We start from the raw sequence: 21,246 nt of genomic DNA, 5'->3' as shown, positions 1-21,246 counted from the left end.
GGAATGTGGGAGGAAACCCACGCAGACACGGGGAGAATGTACAAGCTCCTTGCAGACAGTGGCCAGATTTGAACCCAGGTCACTGGCGCTGTAAAGCATTATGCTAACCACTACTTAGTGTAATAAAGGCTTAGTTCAATATTTGACAATATTCTTTCCTATCTAATAATCTTACAGAATTTCTATTAGAAAATGTATCTCTTAAACCTTTCATATTTATTACTCGATTCTTGTAATCCAATGTGGTATAGCAGCTCCACAACTTCCCTGCAAAAGGATATAAAATGCAGCTTAATAGATAACAAGAACTTAGCAAAGCTCTTAATTAATTTGTGCAGTACTTTTGATCAATGATATTCATGAATTAAGTTGCTCAGTCTGAAAAGGAGCTCAAGCAATGTGAAATATATGATTACTTGCTACTGCCCCAAACATAAAAATAACAAAACTACTGACAAGTATATCAGCTCATTGACAGTTATTATTAACAAAGAATATACAGAAGTGTCTTTATACTTGGAATCTTTACATAACATAATTATGAATATATATCAGGTTTAGTGGATATGCCAGCTAATTTCCTTTATTGCAGAATTTATAGAAAGGTAGATTCCATAACCAAATCTTCTTTTTCTTTAACATATGTTCCAGTAATGCAACATAATCACAAAAGTAGTAACACGGAATAATTGTTCTTCGCTTTTATTACATGTGTGCTCCACAGAATCAGAACAGATCCAACAGCTCAAAACTAGACATCCAAGACTGGCTGTGGACCATCAGCAGCAGAAATATAAACCATTCCAGTCTTTATCCTCATGACCTGGCGACTCTCTTACTATACCATTATTATCAAGCTGGGGAAAAGCAATTTCATAACTAATGAATCAGTTCTGCATTCCTGCCACATCTAACCATGAGTAGTGGGAGACTATTAAGAAAACTAACGGGAAGAAGATGCTTCAAGAAAATCTCAAACCTCAACAATGGTGAAACCAGCATGTACATGCTAAAGGCAGGTTGATATATTTGCAATCACATTCAGCCAAAAGTACAGATTGGTTGATCTGTCTCACTTTCTGCTCAGAGACCCACCATCACTGAAGCTAGTCTTCAGCTAATTTGATTCAAGCCAAGAAATGTTTGAGAGTCCTAGAAAGAGCAAAGGCCATAGGACCAGACAACATCCCAGCTATAGTACTCAAAACTTGTACTAACTGTACCTCCAGCTAAGCTGTCCCAGTATGGTTAAAATAAGGGCATCTATCCGACAATGTGAAAAATTGCATAGGTATGCCTAGTTTTCAAAAAGCCAGGCAAACCTAATCCAGCTAACTATTGTCCTGTCTCGTCTCAATCATCAGCAAAGTGCTGGGGCTGCAACTGACAGTGATATCAACTGGCATTTGCTACTAATAATCAGTTTGCCAATGCCCAGTTTGGGCTTCACCAGGATAACTCAGATCCAGACCTTATCACAGTCTTGGTCCAAACAGGAACATACATATTCTTTACTCCCAGGGAAGGGCAACTAAAAACTAGAGGTCATAGGTTTAAGGTGAAAGATTTAAAAGGGATCTGAAGGGCAACTTCTTCACACAGAGGGTGGTGAGCATATGGAATGAGCTGCCAGAGAAAGTGGTTGAGACAGGTACAATAACAACATTCAAAAGACATTTGGATAAGAACATGGATAGGAGGGGTTTAGAGGGATATGGACCCAATGCAGGCAAATGGGACTAGCTTGGTGGGCACCATGGTTGGCGTGGACAAATTGAGCCAAAGGGTCTGTTTCCATGCTGTATTACTTTATGACTTCTCAGAGACATTACTTCATGATGTCAATTGTGATGGAGTGCTGTGTATTTTGAAGACTCCAGATTTCCAATTTGGGGCTACATGGAGACCAAATAGCAGTGTTATAAAGTCCTTTACATTACACATATTTGTAATGATGATGTTAAAAGTTTTGTGTACTTTGGTAGAGAGTTAATGCTGCCATTAGAAAACTGTTCATAATCTACACTGCTCTACTTCATGATTACTTTTTGGTAAACAATGGGGTCTGGACATTGAACAAATAAAGGTGTTGAAAATTGACACCGAGGTTGAATTTCACCGTGACTTTATGAATGGCGGAGTAGGCTCAAAGGACTCAATGGTGTATCCTGCATCTATTTCTTCTGTTCTTATGTAGCAAGGAACAAAAGATCACTGTCACTGCATGTTATGGAGACTCATGTTAGCCCACAGACAGGGCAGCTCAGACTGTAAGTTGCAATTTGATTACAGGCAAAAATGGCCACAATTTGAATGTGCTTTCCTACATTTCAATAAATGATCATTCTCTCTTATGGCTATTAATCAAATGTAAACGATTACCCTTCAAAACAATCAGAACTACAATTATAAGCAAAGTATCTTATTTTCATGTTTCCTGACAATGTTTATGTACATTTTAATAAAACATCCCCTTAGTTTCCTTCAAAACCATCTTAACGTTTATTAGTACTAATTATTTCCCCTTTCAACAATGCTAACTCAGGCTGTGCAAAAGGAAGCTCTTTGAATCTTCATGTTTGTGCCTTTCAGAAAGGGCTCTCACATTGGTCCCATTTCCCTGCTCTTTCCAAGTAGCACTGCTAGTTTTTCCTCTTTGGATTTATATTCAATTCCTTGTTGATGTTCTTGAATTTGCTTCTACCACTCTTTCAGGGAATACATGGATGTTTGCTGCAAGCTATTCTCTTTGTCATTCCTGTGGATGTTTTGTCAAATATCTTAAATCTTTGATGTGTATTTGCGGACCCTCTTGCCAATGGAAACAATATCTCTCAATTTACTCTGTCAAAACCCCTCACAATTTTGCTCTCGGAAGCACGATCCCATTTTCTCTGATCTCTTCACATAATTTAAGCTTTGATACTATTGTGATAGATCTTTGCACTCTTTTCAAGTGTATGACATCCTCCCAAATCCATAGTGCCCAGAATCAGATAATGTATTCCAGATGAGGAACAGCCAGTGATTAATACAAGCTTGCAATAACTTACTTGTTTTGCACTTTTTCCCTCATTGTAAGCTCAACTTTCCTGTATGATCTTTGAGCAATCTTATCAATTTGTCCTGTCACCTTCAAAGATTTGCATTTGTGAATCCCAAGGTCTCTTTGTTCATGGAGCTCTCTAAAATTGTACCATTTAACTTATATTGTTCCTACTAACTTTATTTCCAAGATACAACATCACCTAATTCATTCCTTTGGCCAGCTATTACAATCCATTTCGACACTATTAATAGACTCCTAAATGTTGCTGTCATCTATCTTATGGTTTGTTAATTTCCATGCATTGTGTCATGTGTAAACTTCAATATTATGCCAGGTATTTCTATAAAGAGAACACTTGTACATGCCAAAAAAAGCAAGAATTCAAATGCCAAGATCATTATATTTTTTCATACAATCTGAGAAATAACTGTTAATTGTCATTCATTATTTTCTGTCTCCTTGCTAATGTTGTATCCATGCTGCCACTCCCTCCTTTAATCCCAAAGACCTCTATTTTACAAAGGGTCTGTTTGGTAGTTTTTAAGTCTGATTTTTTTTTCATTTCAAAATCAACTTTCATCAACACTCCCTGTTATTTCATTAAAGCATTTAAACCAGTTTGTCAAACAGGGTTTACTTTTAGTAAATCCATGTTGGATGTTATGCATTAACTTATGTTCTTCCAAATGACGCTTTGTTTTTCACAAATTATCATTCTAGAATTTTCCCCACTTGGAGGGGATGCAACAAAGATTTATCAAAATAGTTCCAAGGATGCGAGAGAGATGACAGAAGCTGGGAAATGCTTTGTAAAATGGTTGTAGAAAGATATAATCAGAATCAGGTTTATTATCACTGATGTGTCATGGAATGTGTTGTTTTGCAGCAGTAGTACAGTGCAAGGCATAAAGACATAAAAATTATTATAAGTTACAAAAATAAGTAAATAGTGCAAAAGAGGAATAACGAGGTAGTATTCATGGGTTCATAGACCATTCAGAAATCTGATGGCAGAGGGGGAGGAGTTGTTCCTGAAACGTTGAGTGTGGGTCTTCAGGCTCCTGTATCTCCTCCCTGGTGGTAGTAACATGAAGAGAGCATGTCCCAGTGGTGAGGGTCCTTAATGACGGATGCCGCCTTCATGAGGCACCGTCTCTTAAAGATGACCCGAATGGCCAGGAGGGTTATATCCGTGATGGAGCTGGCTGAATCTGCAACCCTCTGCAGCATCTTTTGATCCTGCGCATCGGAGCCTCCATACCAGGCGGATCAAAATTATGATAGGTTCTGACATTTGAAACAGGGCTTTGACCAGTTCTGGCTCTCAAGTCCTCTGGAAGTATTTCCATATCAAAGGTTTGAAAGATGTGGGCAAAGATTTTGCTATCATTCCATCCAATTTCTACATTTCTACACTTTGGAAGATTGAATTTGAAGGCAGAATACAAGGTTCATAGCAGGACTCTTAGCAATGTGGAAGAACAGTGGGATCTTGGGGTCCACGTCCATAGATCCCTCAAGGTTACCGTGCAGGTTGATAGGGTTGTTAAGAAGGTGTATGGTGTGTCGGCCTTCATTAGTCGGGGTTTTGAGTTCTAGAGCCACGAGGTAATGTTGCAGCTCTAGAGAACTCTGATTAGACCACACTACACTTGGAATATTGTGTTCAGTACTGGTTGCCTCATTATAGGAAGGAGGTGGAGGCTTTAGAGAGGGTGCAGAGGAGATTTACCAGGATGCTGCATGGATTGGAGAGCATGTCTTTTGAGGATAGGTTGAGTGAGGTAGGGCTTTTCTCTTTGGAGAGATGGTAGATGAGAGGTGACTTGATAGAGGTGTACAAGATGATAAGAGGCATAGTTCGAGTGGACAGTCAGAGACTTTTTCCCAGGGCAAAAATGGCTAACACGAGGGAACATAATTTTAAGGTGATTGGAGGAAGGTACAAGGGGATGTCAGAGGTAACATTTTTACACAGAGAGTGATGGGTGGGTGGAATGCACTGCTGGCAGAGGTGGTGGGGGTAGATACATTACGGACATTTAAGAGACTCTTAGATAGCCACATGAATGATAGAGAAATGGAGGTCTATGTGGGAGAGAAGGGTTAGATAGTTCTTAGAGCAGGATAAAATGTTGGGACAACATCGTGGGCCAAAAGGCCTGTACTGTGCTGTAATGTTCTATGTTCTATTACTCCTCCCTTACTGGATAGAGTGTAGTATATTCTTCTTTAAATGGTGTGGCACCATGTTAATTAACATTTCAGAGACCTGGATTAATAAAGGTTCAAATTCCACCATGACAGGTTGGGAGTTTGGATTTAGTTAATTAAATAATCTGGAATAAATATGTACTATTGGTAATGGTGACCATGAAATAACCAGACTGTTATAAAACCTGTCTGGTTCAATGATGTCCTTTGGATTCAAAAAGCTGCTGTTTTTACCTGGTCTGACCTTTAACTGCCCTCTAGAATGGCCCAACAAGGTTTACGTTACAAAGGGCAATGAGGAATGTGCAATAAAATCTGATGTCAAAGAATATAAAAAAGATAGAAGATAGGTGAAGACTACTTATTTAGTAGTTCAGCTCTCAGAAGAAGCTATCTAGCCCCATATACCTTTTGACCATTCTGTATACATTCGTACAATATTTTATTATTCTTTTTTAAGTTACTCAGTGCAGTGAAACTACAATAATCTACTTTCCAACTATTTGAAAATTCTGATCGTTCAGTATCTGACTCACCAGTTAATATTTGCCACACTTCCCATCCATTCAATGGGGTCTTGATTCTCTTGTTCCCTTTTAAGTCACCTGGTTCTGTTTCTTAACCACCCTTTAAACTTACCAGTGTCTTATTTCCCATGCTCCCTTTAAATTTAACAAGTTCACTGGAAAATGTGTTATTCTGCTGTGTAACATTGAAAAAGGATGAAGTGTGTTGGAGTATTAATAAAAGTTGATAGTCTGGAAAATCTGCTAGTCTGACATTACCTCAGTCCTGAGCATCCCAGATTACCAGAGTTTTATTATAAATATTTTATGTTAAATTCTTTGACACTGATTCCATTCCAGTTCCCTGATTTTTTTTTCTATTCTCCTCAATTCCCCATCATGCGATGAACCTGTAATTTATTATAAAGCTCCTTTTATTTTCAATTTCTTTGGTCATCGAAGGACCTCTACCTTTGGATGCTCTTTCTTTTCAGCCCATTAGAAATGCATCTAGTTTGTAGATGAACTACATAGATGAACTTCTGAATTTGCTCCAATTGCCTGTATTTTACCAGAAGGTGTTTGTTTCTATTTTTTCATGGCCAGATCCATTTTCAAATATATGCTGTTAATGCTCTTCCATTTTGTGTCTTCACTTTTGACGATTCCTTGTCTTTTTACATAATTATTCTCAACCAATTTAATATTGTGATAAGTGCTGAAATGTGCTCCACATCACCACCTGGAGGTTCTCCTCCCAGTTGCATACCATTCTGACTTCAAAATATATTGTTTCTTCATTGTTGCTTGGTATAAATTCTTTCTTAGCAGCATTATGGAAGTACTTCCTACCACAACAACTTTGATGGTTTAATGAGTTGATTCGCCAAGGGCAATCAAGTTTGGGTGACAAATAGTAGCTTGCCAGCAATGCCCACCTCCTGAAACATGAACAAACATGAGTTCCCAGAACAATATCCAGCATTTGCTTCTTTCTTAGATGAGCTGGATACATTTTGACCAAGAAAGCTCTCCCCTACAGATTTCAGGAAATCCATCCATATCTTGTTCTTCTCTCTTTTTTTGTCCTAATCTGTTATGAATAACTCAAGTCTCCCATTATTGCTTTTTTTTGTATCTTTCAGGTTTTCGTACAGATTTGCTTCTCCATCTTCCTCCCACAATTTGATGCCCTGTAGCATAAACCCTGCAACATAACAACTCCCCTTCTCTTCCTTAAATCCATTCAGAGAGATTCTGTCTTTCAGTTCTTCACAATATTTTCCAGAATTGTGACAATAAATGTGATCTACAATACTTTTCTTTTTCAATCTTTTTATTGAATTTCAAATTGATTCAAATTGATGTACATAATATTAATAATTATATATGTGATACAAAGAGATCAGGATAACAATAATGACAGTTAATATTTATACTCACAAGGAGTAAAATATATAATCTAGACCTCCCACACTCTTGCTAAGTGTACATGATGGGAAAAAAAATTGAAAAGAAATTTAATTATATGAAGAGAAAACCCCCAAATCAAAAAAATGTATAATATTAAACAAAAGCAAGCCAAAAACTTCAAAGAAAAAAAAACTGGACTGATATTTCTTCAATTTAAAAAAAACACATTCTTATGTCATCAGCTCCACTCCTCTATATTCAAAGGTTATTGAAGGGGATGATCTACAATACTACCCTCTCCTCTTTTGTTTCCCCATTTCTCCTGAATGGCTCAAATACTATAGCCTGGAATTTTTAATATTGAATTCTACAACTTTAGTATCTCAAGTTCTCGGTCTGAATCTGTAATTTGAGCTCAACTTGTTTCTTTTTTCCTTTCTTTTTTCTCTGGGAATGGAGGACGTGCCCACTCTGACCGCCGGGCTTGTCCCCCTGCTCTGCATTTCGAAACTCCCATGTTCTTCTGTCTGGGTTCTTATGCCTATGTCCTCACACTCTAACTGCTCCCATTCACTCATTGACCAGATAACCTGGTACAGTTTATCCTGATGGTCACCCTGATATTCCCTTCCCCCACCCTAAGAAGCTTCTTTTATCTCCTTTTCAGTTCTGAAGAAGGGTTTCTGACCTGAAACATTGACTCTGTTTCTTTTCCCCCAGATACATCCCGACCTGCTGAGTATTTCCAGGATTTTCTGTTCTTGTTTTAGGAATATTTAATTCCCATTCTGCCCTCGTTTGATCTACATTTCTATTATTTTCACTGGACCATAATCCCATATATTCTGCGTCTCCCAAGTTCAATGCTCTGAAAATTTACACACATATACCCAAAACCTGTCATAGTCTGTCTTGATTTATCCCCCAGTCTGACCTCTCACTTTTTTCTGCAATATTCTTTATTCCAAAATAGTCTCTCACAGATTTTTTTTCCAGGACTGTTTTAGGAATATATATTGGGTCAGGGTCCACAGAACCTTCAGGATTTTCGAAGTAAACCAATGCTGTGGGAAACAAGGGAGGAGATTGGTGGGGCCCTGATAGAGATGTTTGCATTTTTGTTAGCCACAGGCATAGCAGCAGAAGACTGGAAGATAGCTAATGTTGTTCTTTTATTTAAGAAGGTCAGTAGGCATAAGCAAAGTAAGCAGTGAGCCTTATGTTAGTAGTAATTACTGTAGAAAATTCTGAGGAACAGAATTTACATACATTTAGAAAGGCAGGGACCAATTAGGTTTAGGTGGCATAGCTTTGTGAGGGGAAATCCTTTCTTAATAACTTTATGGAGCTCTTTGAAGAGGTAACAAAGAAGATTGATTAAGGCGTGGTGGTAGATGTTGTCTAAATAGACTTTAGTAAGGCATTTGACAAAGTCCTGCATGGTAGGCTGGTCCAGAGAGTTGAGGCAAATGGGATCCAAGACAAGCTAGCTAATTGTGACATTTGTGAAAGACACGAAAATTTGTGGAGCTGTGACTAGCAAGGAAGGTTGTCTGAGACTACAGCAGGTTATAATCAATTGGAAAGTTGGGCGAAGCATTGGCAGATGGAATTTAATCCCGATGAGTGTGAGGTGATGCATTTTGGGAAGCCAAATAAGTGTAGGACCTATACAGGAAACTAAAGAATGTTGATGAACAAAGAGACCTAAGGGTCCAGGTCCGTTGTTCTTTGAAAGAGGCAACACAGGTTGATAGGGTGGTGAAGAAGGCATCTGGTGTGCTTGCCTTCATAGGTTGGGACAAAGAATTTAAAAGTTGGGACATAATGTTGCAACTTTACAAAATACTGGTTAGGCCGCACTTGGAGTATTGTGTGCAGCGTTGTGTGAAGTTCTGGTTGCCACACTCTAGCAAGGATGTGATTGCGCTGGAGAGAGTGCAGAGAGGATTAACCACGATGTTCCCTGCACTGGAGGACTTCAGTTATGTGGTTGTTTTCCCTGGAGCAAAGGCAGCTGAGGAGTGACCTAAGTATATAAGATTAAGAGAGGCATAGATAGGGTAGGTAATTTTTTTTCAAGGTAGGGGTATCAGAAACAAGAGGGCATAATTTTAAGGTGAAAGGTAGGAGATCTTAGGGGTAGTTTTTTTTTACACAGAATGGTTGATGTCTGCCAGAGGAGGTGGTGGAATCAGATACAATTACTACAGTTAAGAGGCATTTAGACAGGCGTAGAAGGATGTCGTCGTAATGAGAGCAAATAGGATCTGTGTAGATGGGGAGAAAAGGGCAGTATTCACGTGGTGGACCAAGAGCCTGTTTCTGTATCGTACAACTCCCTGAGAGCAATGGGATCCTTTACATCCAGCTAGAGAAATAGATCAAGTCTCTGATCATCATCTCATCTGAAAGCCAACATCTGAACTAAATGATGTGCACAAATCCTCAAGTGCAGCTTGAATCTGTGCCTTCAAAGGCAAAATAGCCATAAACCTGACCTGATCCAAGCTGGTGCAGAATGGGGAAAGGTGCTGAAAAGTATTAACAGTTCCATGTTTTCTTATTCCAAGCTGACTGGGAGTTTGCTGGTTCATTCCGGCGACATGTTTAAATACTTACAGCGTGGATGCTCAGAGTATTGGCATGAGATACAGTCCCTAATCAGTTGAATTGGGTACATGCCAACACTGGCTCATTCTGTGCTTCCAGTAATTTTATTATAACTCGCTTCACTTATCCAAGGGTAGACGTTTTGAAAATGAATCTATTTTAGTTTTAAGTCAAACTGAAAATATATGTTGCTTGGGTTAAGTACAAAGTTGTATTTGCAAGGGATCGGATGTGTGAAAGTAGGCGGGACTGACATCAGCATTGCACAGTGGGCGCGGCGTTGACTGAACGTGGGTGACTCTGATAAGAAGCTGGGTGAATGTGTCCTGCAGGTGAATGTAACCTGCCGTGAGCTCCGTTTGCCGGTCAGACCTGGCTGCACCCTGCCACGTGTGCTGCCCCTGCTGCAGCAACACGCATGCGCCTAATGTATCTCTTTTCATCCCAAATGACAGGTTCCAGGAGGAAGAGGCGGGATGGGACCGTTTAATGAATATCACAAGGTAACATCGCTTTAACATTCCGCCTAATTTCGGGGAGCTGACGTGACTGGGATAATTAAATGCAAACTGGGGGATAAGTTGCAAGTGAAAAGGCGATCAGACAGTGCAGTCATTTGGTGGATTTTGCTTTGCAAGTGTAACGTTAAATACAGCGCGTTGCTAAGAACATCATGTGTCTCTAAATGTCATTTTGTGGGCCAGATGACTTGTTTGGGCAGCAACCGCGCTGCGCAGCTACTGAGGTCATGAAATAGCAGCTTCTCCTGCGGGTTTGGGAGATGCAATCGCCAGGGGCGGAAAGCATTTGTATTCAGGACGGTGGTGAGTGAAACTAGTGCTGGTGTCGCCTTTTGGGCTGTGCGCAGAATTGCACCTTGCTATTCCCGCAATGTCTAACCGTGAAGCTGACAGCTGCAGACACCGCTCTAGACAGACCTAGTTGGCATCCAGATGCAAGCGTCTCCGGAATGGAACAGGTATCCTTCTACGTTTAGCTAACATTTTTGGTGTTTTTGTTTTGTTTGCTGTCGGGGGGTGTTTAATTGGTTGGGGGCAGGATCGAGATCGATAACCATGCATGCTTTCTTTTGGGTAGGATCAGAAGGTGCGAGAGAAGCGAAGTCCACGCAGTCGCATCCCCAGACTGGTTCTCCGCCCTTATTCTCACATCCAGAAGGGATCGCCTTCGTCTGAATCCCCCTTGTCCGAGGAAGAGAGCCGCGATTACGACCTGAGCTCTGGCCAGTCACGGAGATCCACAACCACCGTCAGTAGCATCAGTTTCTGTTCAGGTACCTCTGATGATGAAGGATTGTTGATTTTCTGTGCCAAGATTTACATCGCCGATGATATTACCTACTTGTTAATTGCAAATGATAGGCGTTTGATTTTATTGGGGGTGGGAGGTGTTTACCTATTATTTGGTTTGGTAAAAGACTTTCTCACGTAACGTTTTATGACTGCGGTCACTGCAGTCCAGAGCATCACTGTCAAGGTCAAGATAATGTGGTATCAGATAAAACGATGGAACCACTTCGAAAGAGGGAGGAATTCGGAAGCAAAATATTATTGGTTGCGATTCCAGCTTTAACTATTTAAACCGGCGGCGTCCCAACCCCCACAAATCCCCAAACTATGGTGTTATTTCTTTGGAATCCACCATGCACGTAAATATAAACTGTAATTCTGATTTGATTTAATCAACTTTTGTTCCTTTACATTGTCATGCCATGTTGTAACTGGTCTGGCTTTCAAAATGGAAGAAAAGGGCAAGCCTCTTTTACAATATGAAGATCTCCACTTTCATTGTAAAATACAAATAATATGTTCTTCCCTACAGATCATTGTTTCAGCTATGTGCAAAATTAGATCCGGAACACCATTTTACTCTGTGGCCTTGTATTTTGCTGGTTTATTCAGGTGTAGGAACCGATTATTTTCCTCAGAATTATTATCTCAATCAAAGGTTGTAATTTTTGGCTGGCCTAGGGAAATGAAAGCAATATTATGTCTATTGTCTCGGAATGTCCTAATATGTTTGAAGTGGTGTTACTCAATATCACAAAACAAGTTCAAATTAAAACAAGTAAGTTCAAGGAGTTGTGCTTATGGGTCCAGAAGTTGAAGTATTTGTTCTACACTAGTATTTTGAATGCAACTGAATCATTTTTCTACTGGAAACTTGCCCATTATGTTTAGGTGCCTTTTTGAACTGGAACTTATTGGGTTTTAGTTTTATCAATGCCAACACTTCAGAACTAATGCTTATTTTTTCACAGCTATATTGCATAATTAATTAAGGTGACATTGGCTCAATTATATACCGTGCACTGTGTAATATGTTTAATAAGTATTAAGTGATGGTCTTAGGTATATGAATTGAGAAAGCTTAATGACATGCAATCTTAACAAAAAGCTAGTTTTAAATATTGGGAAATCAGAGTAAAGCTGTATTTTGGTGATATCAGTCACTTGATAAATGTTAAGTTGCAGAAATTACTGTGAAACCTGGATGGGAAGAGTGTAAATCCCAAAATGGTTATTGGACATTGGACCCATTTGCATCCCAGCAGTACCTGTTATTTGCACAATATCAGAGGTTAGCAAGCAAGGAACCTAATTACTATGTGTGTGTTTTTTTTAAATAGCCTCATTGTTTTGGAATCAAGAAGTAATATTTAGAAATTTTTAGTTGAAGTGTCACTTGCATAATGTTCTGAGCTTTTCCATTAAATAATATTTATTAAAAAATAGATCATTGGCTTATGATTGTAACTTCTTAGCAGGTACAGATACATTGAACCAGGTAAGGCTGATGATGACAAGAAGATATTTAAGGGTGTCCGTTTGGCCAAATAAGACTGTTGTGGTACAGTAAAAAAATAAGAGTGGATCATACTTAAGTGTTTTTATGCAGAATTCTCTCCAGGGTTTCCAGCTAAAGAATGTTTTTAACTTAGTCTTTTTTGAGTTTTTATATCTCAATTAAAATGTTAAATTATTTATCAATATTTTCCAGGCAAAACACAGATTAAAAATGCATGTTGAGAGACCAATGAGAAAACAAAAGTCCTTCTCCATTTTAACATACATTTGTGTTCTACTCAGCTGTTTCCTCTCCCCACCATCATCCTGAAGAAAATGATATTCCCTGTTTAAGAGGTTATATGAGGACCCTATGTCCCAGACCTAAAACAAAGATAATCATTAACTAGAGATTGGAAGTTATTTTGCCACAGATTGCATCCCTCCCCCACATGTGCCTCTGAACTACTGTGTGTGAAGCAACTCCTCCTGTTCTCATGAAATTTGCAGTGTGTGAAATCTCAGATGAGTGTGCATTCCTAACAAGGAAGGTGCCTACAGTAATAGCAAATTCACATATCCTTCCTGCTTTGTTTACTAATTTTTGATTTCAGGATTACAAAATCCAACTAGCAAAAATCTGACTAGAGAAACTGCAAAACTATGCAGGCTAAATCTGAACTGGTTGAAAATCAGCCAGTTAATTAGGTAACAGATTCTGTGGCTGGAAACTGTTTCTAGATTGTGTTTATGTTCCTGCCAACTTTAAGACATTTGTAATAGAATTGAAGCCAGGAGTGTTCTATAGTGGTCAGATTACCCTCCAAGTGTTAAAATTGGTTTTTAACCATTAATGCTTTTGGGGACCTGTCTACAAAATTGTGCACAGGGTCTATGGCCCATGTCTTATCTGTGGTGCAAGTGCTCCAGTGGGACCCAGAAAGAAAAAAGGAACCTGAAAGCTTGCACACGTGCACCCATTAAATCCCAGGCTTCAGTGTAGTGTCGAGAATGCCTCAAAATGGTGCAGGAGCGGACAAGCTTCTGGAATAGCTGTGGAGAGTGGGAATGAGGCACCTGCGATGGGGAAGTCTTCTAATGAGGAGTGATTAAGCAGACTAGGCCTATACTGGAATTTAGAAGAATAAGAGCTGATCTCGTTCGAACACACAAAATTCTTATGGTGTTTGGCTGAATAAATGCGAGGATAATGTGTCTGGAACCATGAATCACAGTCTTAAAATAAGGAGTTGGCCATTCAAGATTGAGGTGAGAAGAAAGTCCTTGCAATTCTCTATGCAAGATGCATCTGGAGGGTCTGTAGGTCAGTCACCAAACATATTCAATATGGAGATCAAAGGCTTTTGTAAGTTAAAAGAATCAAGGCATATAGGCTTTGTGTACTAAGATAACAGATCAACCATGATCTTACTGAATGGCTGAACAAGCATGAGGTAACAAATGGCCTGCTGCTGCTTCTCTTTCTTAGGTCCTTGCCTTATTTATACTCCGCTAGCACCAGCCATTTCTCATTCTAAACTATGCCTCGCTCTCACGTGTAAACACGCATACATACAGAAACAATTCCTGGCATTTTCACGCTCAATAAATGATGGAGATAGGTTATCTTATTGATCTGGTGGTATTAGCTCATTTGCACATAATTAAATATGAGATTGGTGCTAGGTGCAACATTAACTTGTTAACTAATTAACAATTTTATCAATTTGTAGGTCAAAGATTTTTTTAAAATAAGGATATAGTTTATGATTATGTAAATGAAATAGTTAATACTTAAGATTTTAGTGCAGATGAGAAATCAGTGGACTGGTACCTTTGCGATGAATTATTTCTGAAATTAATAACATATATATTTCGTACTGCCATGACCCAGTGCAGTATTGTTCCCACGTGGTACCAGTCTCCTGGTGTTTTCTCTAACCTTGTTCCTCCCTTGATTTCTCTCACTATCTACAACTCTTTCAGACTCACACAGCTCAAGATGTTACTTCTGTTATTTGGGGATCAGTCTCCTCACTAAAGAAAAATAGTTAAACATTTTAAATAGACCTCAGTTTTACACGATAAACAAAATATGCAAAATAACAACAGTTATTATGTCATTCATGAAAACAATGTCCCATTGTACATCAATGGTTGTGCTGAAATAACTCAGTTGGCATCAGTATTCATATATGAATAGTTCCAGTGTTAAGTTACTCTATAAATATAAAACATTGATAAGCAAAATTACATGAAAGGCATTGGCTTCCTAGACATTTTTTGTTCTTATTATAATTCTGCTCTGCAGAGGAACTTGAGAAAGCTACTATATTGCTAAATGACAAGAAGAGGAGATTATCTTTCTCATCTACATAATACTATTTTAAATAAACATTTAGGAACTTTGTGAATTAATAAAATTCAATAATTTGAAAGTTGGTGAGTTATTCTTGTATAATCTAATTTTAATTAATTTTTCTTCAGCCAATTTGGTGACAGTATCATTCTTATGTATATGATAGCAAGGGGCATTAAGGGAAGTAAAGTTATAGAATAACATGGCATGGAACAGAGCTGGTTGGTCCATCATGGTCCCACTCCTCTGCTCTTTCCCCATAGCTCAGTGAAAATTTTCCCATTGTGTTTATTCAAATTTCAATTTTACTTTTGAATCTACTTCCTCCATGCTTCTAAACAGTGAATTCCATTTCCCAACAACTTGCTGTGTAGATAACCATCCCTCATTTCACATTTGGTTCTTTTGCTGATTACTTTAAGCCTGCCTTGTCATTTTACTGGCCCTTCCGGTACTGGAAACAGATTCTCCTTGTATATCCTATCAAAGCATCTCATGATTGTCTCCAATAAATTTCCTCTGACAAGGAGAGCCCCAGCTTTTCAAATCATTCCTTGAAATTGGCTCCTTCATCTATGGTACCATTTTAATAAATCTCTTTTACATACTTTCTAAGGCCTTGACATCCTGCCTAAAGGATGGGGTCCAGAGCTGAACACAATACTTCAGCTGAGATTTATCTAGCATTTATTTATGGAGGTCAAGCACAACATCCTTGCTTTTGTGCTGCATTTGTAAAATCTAGGGTTCCACATGTTTTAAACACCTCAATTTTTCCTGCCTCCTTTAAATACTTGAAAACGCAAATTACATCAGTCCTTCTGTTCCTACCCTTTTTAAAATTGTCCTACCTAGTTTATATTCTTTCTCCTCCTTCTTCCAATCAAAATATATTAGTTCACACTTCATCTATCAGAAAGTGTTTATTTTGCTTGCCTGACCAGGTATTCCTCAAGTCAGTTACTATTTTCATTGTTTACTACATTTCCAAATTTCATATCATTTGCAGACTTTGAAATTATGTCCTGGATATTCAAGTTAAGGTTATTAATATACGTCAGAAAGAACAATGGTCTATTTGGCCTATCTAATTCATGTGCCTCTACATTTTAATTCTTCACCGTGCCTCCCTAGGACACCAAGTTGAAAGAGAAACCTACCAGTTTCCTTTTTGAACCCAAGTTATTGTTGTCTCCTGTAGACAGAAGGTGGTTTCCTCTTTTGAGTTAATTATTAAGTATAAGATGCCTTTTAATTGATTAATCTTTTAATTTTTATTTGTTGATGTCCTACTCATCTCCTGGGTTCTCATTTTTTTCTGAGTTGCCATCTTCATGTCATTTGTCACTTGAAAAATCTAGTTCTGAACTAGAACCATAGAAATAGAACTACAGCACAGAAAACAGGCCATTCGGCCCTTCTAGTCTGTGCCGAAACTTTATTCCGCTAGTCCCATTTACCTGCACCCAGTCCATAACCCTCCAGACCTCTCCCGTCCATGTATCTATCCAATTTATTCTTATATCTATCCAAATTATTCTACTTTGATCTTTTGATATAGTAGCCTAATACTTTAAGATCCAGATGCCAAACCTCATTATTCATGAACCCAAGATAACCCCGATATATTTGTCAGAAGTTCTGTGGAGTTTTGTCAAGTGGAATTAGTGAATATACCATAGAGTTGGAGTGAGCACAAAATGTTGGACTTCCATTTTGAGCACAGTAAGAAGAGTAAAGCAGGTAGAACATGCACACCAGCAGTAAAAACCAAGAAAGTATTTGCTCAGTGATGTTAAAGTAGAAATTTATTTGCACAGTTTCTCAACCCTGTATTCAGCAGCTTACACTTCAGAAGACAGAGCAAGACTCAAATTGATGAAAGTACCAAAGTTACTACATTATAAACAGCAGTTCAATTCAAATGCTGCATTTGCACTCTGCAAGCTCCAAAGAGACTATTTCAAAAATTACTTTGATGTATTCAAAGTGCCATTGAATTACACAAACATTTAAGTTTTGTGACTCAAAATTAAAGCTGCAAATCTGATGTTCCAAATAGATGATAATAATGGAAGTAAATGAACATTTTATTATCTCGTTATATACTCACGTGCATAACCTTTCTAATATAGTTCTCCTTTTGTGATTTTCATATTTCAAACTCCAGTCCATAGACTTTACAATTTTAGAGAACCTATCAGAATATTCTTTTTTTTTCAGTGTTTAGTGACTTTGAACATCTTTGTAACATACCAACAAATCAAGTTTCCTGCAATTACTGCAATACTGGCTTTCTTTTGAGTGGTTGACGGCCCTTTGAAAAGTAAAGCAGCGATTCCTGGGTGTAAGTTCCCCAGGACAATTCAGGATTGTCCTGAAGTCATCTCACAAAAAACCTGAGAGGGTAATGGTGTCAGTTATCAAAGGATGGAAAGGTGTATGGGAGCAACCTAGGCAGTGGTTCCACAGAAGCCCTGAAGCTGAACCTCATTTAAATAAAGTGTGCTGTCAACTGGACAGATTAGCGTCCTGACTAAAAGATGTAAGAATTTGTGACAGGCGATGGCAGTCATTGAGTGAATCCTGGTGGAGGAGGCTGGGTGACAATGGAGGTGGGATATCTGAAGCACACAAGGAAACCAAAATAAACCCTTTACACAACGTCTGGTCCTCCTACACCCCAGGTTGACTCCCAATGGGATGACTCGATGGAGCAGTCACCACTGTGCCAGCCCCCATCCCTCCAGTCTCTTGCCACTCGCCAAGGTTCAGATTGAAAATCCAGTTTGAACTTGCTTCCTTTGTGATCATTGTCTTCCTTGCCTCTTTAAAGAGAAGATTAATCTTCTCTTTAATGGGAAGGCAGTAAAGCACAGAGTAAGTGATTTGACCTCTTTTAATTCCAATGTCACTTATTTCTGACTGAAGAGGCAGTTAAAGTCAGGACTATAAATGTCTTTAAAAAAAATTACTCTTTCTTTATATCCTTCATTTTCTGCTTGTTATATTCTTCAATATAATTATGTTCTTTGTTGACCTTGTTGAGCAGATGATACTGGATGTCCCAGCAGCCAGTCGGTGTCCCCAGTGAAATCCCCTTCAAAATTGGCCAGTATTCTGTTAACCATTCCTACGGTGAATGAAGAAGAGAGTGGAAGGAAAGTTCACTCTGGAACTGTAACTGATTGGAACATCCAGCACATTAGACATAAGAGGGAGCAGAAGTCATGCCTGGTGCAGCCAGGTAAGGAACTGCTTTTGAAGTTTATTTTTAAAACAATGGCTTATAATTTCATAGGTGAGAATGTGAAAATACTTTAAGTATTGGTGCTGTTCTTTTGATTTAGAGCTGTCATGGGAGCTTTGTACAATTGGATGCTTGGCATTATAAATCTAGATCTCTATCATATATTTTAAATAAGTATGATGACATTGTGGAGTAGTGATAACTTTAAATTTTGATCATTACAAAGCATGATGATTGTGATAATGTTTACTTAAACTGGAAAAATGTTTTGTATGAATAATTATTTCTTTTAAGGGGCTCTTGTAAATTGGGTTTATCCTGGTCACGTCATATGACAGCACAGCGCACAGTTGAGCTTTCAGACCAGCAGCATTATTGCAGCATTTGAAGGAAGGTTTCTGGACTGGAGTCCATTTGAAAAGAGTATCTGGGAGCAAGACATCGGACTGTAGCTTTTAGTCTGCAGAAAGAGAGCAAATTAAGGATCAAGTGCCAGTGAAAAGAATATGATGATTTACTGTGAAGTTAATATTGTGTTGCAAACAAATGTGCGCATTAATATCCTTCTAGTTGCATTTTGATCAATTCCTGACATGCCATCGGAACAAAAGGCCTGATATAATAAAGAATGTATTTCTCTTCCCTACCATATACTTTCAGTTAGACAGGACTGGGTAGAATCTCCATTTCTCTGCAAATGAGCCAGTGTGTCCCCATATCTCACCTGAGACCACTGTCAGAAATGGGTTTGAAAGTAGCAAACAACAGTCACCCACATATATGAGGCAAATTTCATCTCCAGTGAAAGCTAGCTTAACAGCTGGCCCTCGACATTGGTCAAAACTCCCATTGTTAACAAACTAGTGCAAGTGAAATTAATCAGAAACATAACCGGAAAAGCCACGTGATTACTGTGGTGCAAAAACAGACCAACAGCTTGGTATTCGGCAAAAAGTAACTCATCTCCTGATTTCCCCAAAGCCCTTCAAGCATCAGGTGAATGATGGAATTCCATTTAGTTGCCTGCAGGAATGTTGCTCCCGCAACATTCAAAAGGCTTAACATCATGATATCACCCAGGACAAAAGAGCCAGCTTGCTTAACACTGTCCAGCAACTTAATCATTCACTCCTGGCAGCACTGTTCCACTGCAGCTGCTGTATGTACTAGCGACAACGTGCTGTACAGCAATTCACCAAGTGTGCTTTGACAGTACCTTCCAAACTGACCACCTAGAAGGACAAGCACAGGAATCTAGGTGTGTGAGAAATTTGGATGTGGGAGAAATGAGGAAGATGCTATCGGAGTATTAGACATGAGATGTTGCAAGACAGCTACATAACAGGGAAATCCCGAAATCTGAAATTACTTAGTAGGGGATATGGGAGGTAAGGTTCCAGGTAGTGGCTGAGTTGAGATAGTGGAGTCATGATTTGGATGACAGGTGAAAACAAAAGTAAATAAAAATATAAATTCAAGTTATGGAGAGGGATGGATAAACTGTAAGTGATGTTAAAGGTTTGAAATTTAGGAGTTCTGAAGTGGCAGTGGACTGAGAGGGAGTGTGGTGAGAAGGGAGTCTGGAACTTGGATAGTTTTTAGCATATCATTGGAGCTGAAAGAGAGGCCATGGGTTCTGGGGAGTCCTTGGATGATTATACACTGGTATCCCGCCTAGTGCTACTCCACAGAGTGCTGATTCACTATACTGTTCTTGGTCATGGAGTCTGAACATTTGCAGGTACAAACCTCACTGTACTTGGAAGGGGTGGGTGGAGTGGTGAGGAGAGAAGGACATGTGGCATTCACCCAGCAATGCACTGGCAGTAGCTGGTTGTTGAGCTTTCTATCTCGAAGACTCCTTGACTGGGAGAGCAACGCAGCAAAGCAAGGAGGTGAAAACAGCTGCTTCCATTGCATACAACATGAGCTGATGAGAGAGGCTGTAGGATCCAAGCAGTCTGTTAACAAACGGCATCCAAATCCAAAATTATACCTTCAAAATGCTGTCATTTCAGTGCAACTGCACACATCAGCAAAGGTGCAGCCCTGAGCTCTTCATCTCAGTGCCGAGTGGCAGCTTTGCCAACCCCAGTCTGCCTAAAAACCATAGCAAGCCTCTGTATATTGCCTTGGTGGCTCTCTCCACACCAGGCCATGAGGCAGTTGGTTTATCTATCTGTTGCGGGAGCACCAGTGGATGACTGACTCATCAACCAGGCTCCCAGCACAGCAGCATTGTCAGTATTATATCTGTATGTTTGATGTTATAATGACCCTATCTAGTACTGACTCCATTAAGGTTCGCCTTCCTCGGTCTGCATCCTGAGTACTAAACGAGGTTCTGCGCAGGTGGGAATAGTTGAAGATTTGATGTATGAGTGGTTTTAAACAGGAGTGGAATGAAGGTATAATTTTGGACTTGCATGGCATTGTAATGAATGAATGAAAAGATGAGTAAGGAATATACCAGGTCTGAGCTGGGTGCAGTGCCCTGCGAAGGATAGGAATGTGTTATGTTCTTCATGATTTTGGGAATCCATTCAAGGACCCTGTCGCTAAGGTTTTCAAAGATAATTCCTACTGAAAGCAAATTGTTAGTAGGGTGATTTTGGTACTTTTTGTATAAAGCTGATTTCTTGTTCAGGTGATTGTGGTTCATCTTTTGGAAGAAGTTCCTCACTGCACATAGTCTGATTTGTTGATATTATTTGATCTGTTCATATTTCAAATACTTGCATATATAAAGTGTGATGTCCAAAGTATGGAGGACACTATTTTTATAGTATACAGCTATGATCTCTCAGGTCATTGCTCACGAAGAATCCAATAGTGTGTTGATTGCTGGAGGCAAACTTATTAAATAAAAAATGCACAATTCATGTATTTCTTGCTGCTTCAGTGCAGTTGTGGGGAAGGTGGCTTTTCTGTTTTAAGGCCAGAATTTCTATTTGTTGCAAGTAAAGTTATCCAGTCTTAATTGTCGTTTAATCATATAGCATTACCGGTTGGACAGTCCTTGTCAGTTTTATGTT

General features: G+C 39.0%; 1 protein-coding gene across 6 annotated transcripts in view; it reads left to right on the top strand.

The window, feature by feature from the left end:
• Window positions 1-21,246, top strand: part of sybu (syntabulin (syntaxin-interacting)) — a 78,520-nt gene that overhangs the window by 18,806 nt on the left and 38,468 nt on the right. For 5 of the 6 annotated variants that reach the window (XM_052022706.1, XM_052022705.1, XM_052022704.1 and 2 more), the window contains exons 2-4: window positions 10,251-10,298; window positions 10,894-11,089; window positions 18,014-18,208. In XM_052022706.1, the coding sequence (XP_051878666.1) occupies window positions 10,251-10,298; window positions 10,894-11,089; window positions 18,014-18,208 (439 nt within the window). Of the gene's footprint in view, window positions 1-10,250; window positions 10,299-10,569; window positions 10,775-10,893; window positions 11,090-18,013; window positions 18,209-21,246 lie in introns of those variants that run through there. The other variant, XM_052022710.1, reaches the window with a different exon arrangement.

This window comes from Pristis pectinata, chromosome 9 (assembly GCF_009764475.1).
Source record: "Pristis pectinata isolate sPriPec2 chromosome 9, sPriPec2.1.pri, whole genome shotgun sequence".
Classification (NCBI taxonomy): Eukaryota; Metazoa; Chordata; class Chondrichthyes; order Rhinopristiformes; family Pristidae; genus Pristis; species Pristis pectinata.
Note: the sequence above shows the minus strand (reverse complement) of the source record. Positions and strands in the feature narration are given on the sequence as shown.